This window comes from Phasianus colchicus, chromosome 11 (assembly GCF_987193195.1).
Source record: "Phasianus colchicus chromosome 11, bPhaCol1.hap1.1, whole genome shotgun sequence".
NCBI classification, from domain to species: Eukaryota; Metazoa; Chordata; class Aves; order Galliformes; family Phasianidae; genus Phasianus; species Phasianus colchicus.
In genome coordinates, this window is record NC_143446.1 from 6,983,780 (window position 1) to 6,993,186 (window position 9,407).

General features: G+C 41.5%; 1 protein-coding gene across 1 annotated transcript; it reads right to left on the minus strand.

The window, feature by feature from the left end:
- Positions 1-7,389: 7,389 nt before the first annotated feature.
- On the minus strand, positions 7,390-9,381 carry LOC149916415 (uncharacterized; the record flags this gene model as incomplete). The annotated part of the gene is made up of 3 exons (XM_090148539.1): positions 7,390-7,722; positions 8,811-8,910; positions 9,229-9,381. Coding segments are annotated over 3 exons (342 nt in total), but the record flags the coding sequence as incomplete, so codon positions are not given.
- Between the last annotated feature and the right edge of the window lie 26 nt (positions 9,382-9,407).

The window sequence follows — 9,407 nt, forward strand, 5'->3', positions numbered from 1 at the left end:
CCCTAGAACTATGCAACCTACTACCTCTTCCTAGGAGCCCAATGCTTCCTTTTTGCAGTTCTTCTTGCTTAGCAGCTGCTTTGTGAAGTCAGCTTAGCTTACCAGCTGCTTTTGGTCTTCTGCATTTTTAGGCCAGGGCATGTACTGCAAGTTTACAGTTAGCACTGTTTAACAAGTGGTTAACTAGTAACACTCCTGGCTTAAATACTCATTAATGGCTCCATTTTCACTCTTACTATGCTAAACTTTCAGTCCCAAAAAGTGTTTTCATGTTTGTTTGTTTTTTTCTTCCTTGTTATAGGAAGATATTAGTTAGTTAGTCACTCTAGGGCAGAAGCAGCTAGATGGGGTACAGCTAAGGCTTACTGGGGAAAAAGAACACAATCTCTAAATGCCTTCTTCTAGAAACAGTAACCTCTTCAGACAAAAGTTACAATTTTGGATCTTGAGCACTCAAATTTCATAGCTTTACATTCTTCTAAACAGTTGAAGGGATGCATTTTGGCCATTCAACACTTTAATCTTTGTATTCCATTGTTTAAGTCTCACTTGCTAGAAAAGCTAGAGAAAAATAAGCAGACATATTAATGAAGTATAACTGTAAGTTTTCCAGCTTCTACTGAACAGTCACATAACGTTAATGTATTACAGAAGTTAAAACAGTTTATGTCACAATGTATGAGCTTGAGCCAAGACTACTTTTAGATTCAAAACCAAATTGTTTTAGAATGATTTCCAGTCTATGGTGTATTCGGTTCTATATCTACTAAGAGATGCATTGTTGATGTCCAGACAGTGCTGTGCCACTCACCTTGGAAGAAAAGTCATATTAGTCAAATACCGTTTGGGGTTTGCACCACTCAAATTGACTGTTAATTAGTGACAGGATTAATTTGATGCTTTACAACCCTAAACTTATCTGACAAATCTACTTTTAGTCAACGTGGAAATGAATGACAGCAAAGGACCGCAGTTTGTTTTACTCCTCAGGGAAGGCAATAGATTGTATAGTTATCTCCTGAACAGGGTAAAATAACTACCCTACAACTATACAATCTACTACCTCACTCTGACAGAGAAGCATGTACTTAAGCTCTTTGCTGAAGTAGCTAACCACAGTCTCATTCTAGAGTATTAATATTTGATGCTTCAGTTAGCAAAGTTAACGCAACTTATTAGAACATCAACCATTTGTCTTTGATTACCCCACCTTAAAGGAATCAATCTGTTCTTACACTTTATCCTTAGAGAAGATAAATTAATGTAGAGAATTAGAAAAATCCAGAAGTAATTACCTGTAGATGTTGCAGAAATATTTGTCTCCTATAATAAACACTCCAAGTGCAGAAGTTTGGTAGAATCTGACACTGAACTTAAAATTGAACAGTCTCCATTGTTGATTTTTCTGCTGCTTTAGGAAAGACAGTAGATTGTATAGTTATCTCCCAGTTGTGGGTATGACCCTAAAACTATACAACCTACTACCTCATCCCACAGTGCAGGCATCTTCAGAGGTGATGTCCAAAGAATGGTGCTTTAATAAAAACAACTTAAGTGAACTGCAGACACTTACAGTGTACAATACTGGTCACAGGGGGGAAAAAAAAATTCCCCTCTCTCTCCAGTCATGCAATAACGTTACTGTAAAGATTCCTTCATTTCAAAAGTTTACCAACTGTTTGGGTCTTAATGTATTTAATCTTTAGACAATCTTTAGCAAGCTGCAGCAGTCATAGCAACTGTAGTCATTAAATTTGTCTGTTACAGGAAAAATACTACTAGCATTCCACACATGTAATCTCTCATCTGAAATATAAGAAAATGTCTATGAGCAACATCATGCAGATCTACATTTCTTCAGAAGTTAAAGTAATAAAATCTAGGATCATAACCATGCAGCTGATTTACATGGCTCAGTCTAAGACCCTAATATTTATAATTCTTAAGAAATCACTATTTTTTATTCTACTTATGCTATTTTAGAAATATTATTTTTAATAAACTTATTAAGGCCTTATAACATAACATTAATTGTTAAACTGCCTTACCAAAACGCCACTTAAAATATACATTGCCTTAGATCAGAAACAATTGGGCTCCTCTGACTGCTCCTGATAGAGCTTTAAAGCCAATTTCTACATTACCAGAGCTCAACGTGACCTCAAGCTAAAAAGTCTTACAATATTGAAATCAAAATACTTGCCAGATTGATGTGACTTACAGTCCCCTTCTTAGCAAGGACATCTTGAGAACAGAGCTGAAGAGGAAAACTGATCATTTTATCAACATAATTTCTAAGGTAGCTGGAAGTGTTTACTGAAATGCAGATTTCCAAACATTAAATACATGTCGTACTCATACTTCATCCCAATTCTGAACTGAGGTTTTTAGACCAGTCATCAAACAAAGCCTTGATAGAACAAGAGCTCTTAATGCATGTTAATGTCCCTGCCAAAAAACACAATGCGTGATCCAATGCATTAATATACAAAGGGATGACGTTATTCCTTAAGCAGAGAAAAAAATAAAAGTACTTCCCGGCCCCCTCAGAGCTTTACTCCAGAATCCTTTGTACAAATATTGATGACAAATCTTGGTGAATCACACTTAAAGTCTTGCTTGTAACCACTTACAAATCAGAACGCATGCTTCTGATGCACATGGACACAAGCAGTTGGTCCTAATGTCCAAAACAGAAATAAATTACAACAGTAGCGCTGTGACAAAGGCAAATGACAATGAAGCACTGAGACATATCACATCCTTTGAATTAGCTTGGTTAGACATCTTTCTGTCAAGCAAATATTTGGTAAGGATGCTGACAGTCCTTTCAGAGTCTCTTATTCCTACATGCAATCCTTCCCCAGCTGAGCAGAATTGATGCAAGGAGCCCATTCCTACATGAAGAGGCACTGCTGAGACCTCTGCCCACTCAGCCTTGCTATAGAGAATGCTGCCTTGCTGTTTTCAATCTGTCATTTAGTGAATCCATGAAGTCCAAGGCATTTCAATTCAGGTGGATCTTTAAGGTGAAGCTGCTGCTTCTCTGATGTGCTGAAAATGTTTTAAGCGCTTTGGAAAAGCTAGACAGATGTTACTGTACAAAAAAAGGTATTTAAAGAATATAAAGCGTATAAAATACGTAGGATACTTGTCAGTTTCCTTTTTTAAAATGAACCCAGGAGGATACTAAAATTACTGTACATATTATAATCTGTAGCATTTCACCACCCATAGATGGAGTTATCTAAAAGCCTAAAAAGCTTTTATTATTATTATTGCTATTGGCAGTAGGACTTCTTAATTAAGTTCTGTTATAGGAAATTCTGAACTATTTTCTACTGCTGCCGTAAGACTTTCCTGTTAGGTATGTGCAGCTTCTGGAGCATTTGTCTGCTTTTAGCTTCCAGAAACAAAATCCTTTCATTATTACAGGTCAGGAAGGGCTATCTATTACTTAAGGTCAAAAATGTCCTTGAAAAAATGTTTTGAATGACATCCAATTGTTATCTTGTGGTTCTGTGCAACAGTCTGGCTTGAGATCGATGGTGAACTGCACACAGGGCACTAGGAAAACCTCATTCTGCAACAAATACACCTTATGAAAGATCATCACATATCCTGCCTTTTAGCTACAGGAGAAAAGCAGTTTTATTGATGGTACGTTACTCTGGTAGGTACTTACTGTCCTTTTTACTATTCTGTTTAATAATAGAAAGGTATAAAATTAAAAGAATCAAAAATTCTAGTCCAAACTGTCTCTTGAAGGTGTTGTGTGACATTCATGCAGAATCTAACCCAGCAGTGCTGTGCTTCACACCAGTTCTGCAGTTAATGGTTATTTCTATCAGCTTCTAAAAATGATCTTACCTAAGTTGCATTGTCTTTTCAAGGAGGGAGATCTGCCAGGCTTCCCTGATGTTACACATTACGTATTCCTGGCACACGTGGGCAGAGAAGCTTGACATGCTGCATGCCTGATAAATTATGCTCCTGGCACAGCCTCTACTGATTTGGTATCTTCTCAGCTTCATGTGAATCTGCTATGGCATACATCCTTGCACTGAAGTCACCGTGCTGATGATATCATACCTGAGTACAGCAAAGTTTGTGCTGCCACCAGCACGCTCACTACTTTAGCAGTAAACACTTCATGATTTTTATATTTCAAGAAATACATATTTCCTTATCAACTGCTGTGTTCAAAGTAGTGTTTTTCCAGTCACCACGTGCTTGTATTTAAAAATCTGCGAAGCAGTAAAAGTGAAGAAAATGGTACTGTAATTGTGCAGCTATCACGGAGCATTGAATGAAGCTAACCAGGTTCACTGCCAAAACTTTCTCTAATGATCTGGCCGCTGCAGCCCAGGGCTGAGGGCCCAGCCTGTGCACAGTGCACAGCTTTAACCACGTGGAGGAGCTCTAGCATTCGCATTACAAGCACTACCACCAACGTCTGGTGCTTTTGTCCTGTAATTTTAGTAGCATCACCTGCATTGGAGCTGTACTTTGACTCCCACTGACACTTCTGGTGAGGGAATTTCTGCCACCTTCTCCAGCCCCATATGAAGACCCCACACATCAAGCTTCCACAGTGAGTATGTGCAGACTTACAAACTTGCTTTTTTTGGATTGGGGGGTGTTGGGGATTGGACGCACAATAGCGTGATTAGAGCAAACTTAATTATCCTCCACACTGCTTCCCCTCAGCTGCCCCTATACTGCTGTCACACACTACATCCACATCTCATCGCTCCTTCCAAAAGAGCCTAAGATCACATAATTACTGAAACAAAAGCTATAGTTAGTGTGAGTTAAAAACTCATCTCTATTCAGTTTTGGATTGTACTTTTTTTTTAATACTCTGCTCGTTTTGATGAAGCCTTACTCCTACTTAGCATCCAAGAGAAGTGACAAAGTAGAATCTAAAGAGGCACTAGCTTTCTGAAGAATGCTTTTCATGAGTTTCCTGAACTACCTGTATATATTTGAAATCTGTGGAACAGTTCTAAACTGTATAGGAAAAAAAAAACCACTGAAATTTACATGTTCTCAGTAGCACACAGCACAACAGCAGCATTCTTAATCAGTCTGTAACCTGTGGAACAGAAGGAAAAATAGCTCAAGCTATAGTTACAGTCTGTATCTCTTACAGCATGGAAGGGATAAAGTATGACTTATTATAATGAAAGTTCCATTTCATTTCAGTGTGACCCTAAAAGATGAATGCTTTATCCTCCCACTTGACTTTGTCAATTTTGCAGCACAGAATAAATAATCTGAAGCTGAAAGGATGCTTGTAAAGCAACACTTCTTATCCTAACTGTGCTTTACTGACATCTGTTGTTATGTGGTGTGGAGATAAACAGATGCATCAATTTGAGGTATATAATGCTGTAGTATGTCCTTCTACAAAAAGACCATTTGGCAACCACTTGTAAACAGCTTGTTACCAAAGACTATTTCACTCTAATGTTTAAATTCAACTTCAAAAAACTCAGTGGATAAAATTAAGCACAGCAGAGAAGACGAAGCTTTAAGTTTAAAACAAACAAATAAAAATCATGTATAGTTAGGACTAAACCAGATGAGTTTCTTTTTTTTCTTTGTGCCAAGCAAATTCACCTACTGTGAAAATAGGCCCCCTCCAAGAAAGCAAACATGCTTTAATCAGAACGCAAGATGTGGTGATGAAGGCCAGAAGCCTTTCTAAGAATCATCTGCTTATGGCCAAAACCTTAAAATTTAGTATTATTAGTATTTATGTGGTATGTATATTATTTTTAGTATTTATTTGGACACGGTAGTCAATTTAGCAGCAATACACTGAGTATAAGTGTAAACGTGCACGCCATACAAATCACTGATATGCTTTAACTCCAGATATGAGCAGCACCAAAATCCATGCAGCTGGGCAGGGTTAAGTGTCCACTAGATTAATACCTTGGAGAGTCATCAATAATGTCTATATCTTGTGCCTCCATCAGAAATGCCAAACTTTTTCAAAAAATCTGCATCCAACTTACATTTAATTGCTTTAATATAAAGCACCCTGGTTTTGAATAATCATAACATGAAATATTACTGGTTATTCCATTTGCAATTATTATGTTTGATTTTCATTTATTTTGCTGGCCATGTCGTTACAGAAGGAATATAAATATCCAGAAACACAGCTTGAAAGAAATTAGGAGTCACTACTGCCCACTCATGCATGGAATGAAGCACATCTCCTGCAGAAAAGTAAAGTATGTGATCATGATTAATAATTTTGAACGTGAACAAAGAATGACAGGAATGCAAATTCTAGCAACATCCTCTGCATGTACTCAGTTTTTACGTTAGTATTAAACTATCTGCATCTAAGTGAGCATTAATTCTTTAGTTCTCAAAGCAAACTACACAAATGAATGCTACATATTCTACTGTAAATTTAACCCTTTCCGTGCTATTCAAAACTAACCCTATCGATGCATTTCAGTAATTTAGCGTTTAGAAATCGCCTCTTGTTATGCCCATAAACCCAAAACTCTGCTCCAATTAGATTCTTTTTTTTTTTAAAATGGTTTGGTGTTTGATAGAAACCAAAGAAAAAGGAGAGAAAAAAAAAAAAGACTGTGCTGAGTGTTAAAATCAGTGCGTAATTGAGTGTTAAAGAGCAGAAGCCAGGTTTGTTATTTACTACTGCACAGCTACAAAACAGCAAAGCACCTGCCACTATTTCAGTTGACAATGCAGAATGGGAAAAAAAGGTCTGTTGAGGTTTCTAAGCTTTTACAAATACTTTCTGAGTACGTAAGGCTGTGCACGCACACAAAGACTCACAGATCTGTGTAAAGATGTTGGGAGTGTACTGAAAATGCAACAGAAAACTCGTGTGTAACGTGCAATTTGAACTCATCTTTTGCAGATATGAATGCAAGATCCTGTGACATGACAGAAAAATCAGGTTTTCATATTTCCCATTCAGCATACATTAAGTATGTAGCATACAGTGGGGTACAGCCTTGGCAAGAGCTTCAGCAACATGAGGTAATGCAGTGCAGTAAGGGAAACAACTACACTGTGATGTCTTATTTTCACAAATCCTTTTGAATACATTTGTCAGTCAGTACACTGGCAGTAGAAACATGGATATGAGCATACTGCAGCTTAGCTACGGCTCCAAATGCCATATGGTTCTCAATAGAAACCATCACTTCAGTTGTTTGATCCTGCTTCAAACAGGAATGTGCATTTTATTACTAATAAATGCATGTGTATTTTTTCACTAGATCTGTTTCTCTTAGGACATGGTACATTGGGAAGCGTGCAATGCTTTTGTTCCAACAACCCCAGTCAGTTTATCAGAATGCAGATAACTAAGGGAAAAGTGGAAGAAATATAGGATTGTTTTTTACAGACGAAAACTTACTGATACTTTATTGGCAACATTACCAAAACATTTATTTGTTTTTCTCCATAGGTTGTTTTTCTCCATAGAATAGCAATTAAGAAAGCCGTTTTACCTATTAACAGCATGTTACAGGAAGCTTGTTTTATATTAACATGCAATCTTTATGCATCTAATAATTACACCAATTCAGCAAACATTCAAGTTAGTACACATAAGAACATTTCCAATAATGCTGTGTTATGTTATTAATTGACAACATAATTTGACATCTTTTGCCTCTTCTACATCACGGGAGCCTTTTATCTGCAAATGAAATGATGCTTCCACTGCCAACAGAGGAAAATACAGAAGGTATTTATCAAAAGGAAAGTGAAAATAAGGATATACTTGGTAGTAGTGACAGACAAAGTAATGGAATGATGTGTCTGTTTCCTTCTGCCAAGTCTCTTGTCTTATGTAAAGTAACTTCCTAATACGACTATATGCATCGATTCTGCATTTTAAGATATTTGATTTATAAAAATATCAACCCCAATACTGCTAATTAATAAGGTCATTTTCATGAACATAGCTATTATGGAGAAAAAAAGAAAAAAAAATCTCCTCTTGAAAGTTGATTACTGGAGAAAGGCTGCAGGGTTTGGAGCAGCAGCTGCAATGAGCCCAGGGAGCTGCAGCTGTCCCACCGCAGTCCCTCGTGGGCATGGGGCCCTGGGAGCTGCTCATCTCCAAGAAATGGAACTGCTCACCTACTTCAGAGAGCGGCGGGGATGCCCTATTCATTAAACATTGCTAAATAACAAAATGTTATTGATTCTGAAAGGACAGGCCCATTTCCCCAAGTCCGGATATGCGCTGGCTTTGACCCCACGTTGTCTGGCACCGTTCTGCAGGGTCACTTATGTTTTGCACTCATGTTCTGCAGGGTCACTCTGAATGTTTTAAGCGAGGCAGTTTCCCCGCTACTGCTTTTGTTAGCCAACTAACTGCCTGCACTACCAGTGCGATTAAAGAGAAGCACAAAAGATGCGCAGAAAACAGATCTATCAACGAGGCTTAACGAACCTCCCGCACCGGGCTGAGTGCCCACTCCCACACCAGAAATAAGGCCCGGGGAGCCGTGCAGGGTGCCGCGTTTCCCCCGCCCCGCGGCGCGGTTAGGCTCCATAAGCCCGCTACCAGCGCGCGGCCGGCCGCCGCTCAGCCCCGACCGAAGGGTTCCGCTGCCATGTGGCCGCCGTACGGCCGCGCGTCCCTTCCCGCCGCTTTGAGGCACGCCGCCCGCGGCGCGCTGCGGCCCTCAGCCGCCTCCCCTGGGCGCGCCGGGCCCCGACCGCCCGCTCCCCGCACGGCCCGGGCCCCCCCGAGGCCAAGGTCTCCGCGGCCCACACACTTGCTAGCGGAAGTGACGTACCCGGCGCTGACGGCATCCGCAGCCTATCCCCGGCGGGCGGCGCGGCCGGGCCGCCAATCAGGAGCGCCCGGGGGCGGCACTTCCGGGCCTTCAAGTTAGTCTGAGGAGAGAGGGGGGGAGGGAAAAGGGGGAATAAAAACGCCTCCATTACGGTAAATAAACCGCCCGCGGCCCGACGATACGAGGGCCCCGCGCGGCAGCAGCGACCGCACAGCGCTTCCTGCCGCGCCCCTCCCGTAACCCGCAGCCCTGGGCAGCACCCGCTGTCGGGGCCGCGCGCCGAGCAGAGCGGTCGGGCTGGGCCCGCAGCGGGACGAGGTCCAGTTCCCTCCTTCTTTTCCTCCTCCCGCCGCGCCCGAGACCCGGGCGGCCCGCAGCTCACCGCCCGCCCGCGCGGAGCCGGGGCCGCGCCCGTTACCTGCCGCAGGGTGACCCGCAGCCGCGCCGAGACCCGGATGGAGTCGCGGCCGCTCCTGCCGCCGCTCGCCGCGCGGCACCACGGGAAGGCGCGACGCGCCCCGTGCCGTCCGCCCCATTGGCCGACGGGCGACAGGCGCCGCCCACGGACGCATCCGGGTAGGGGGGCTATTCGTCCAT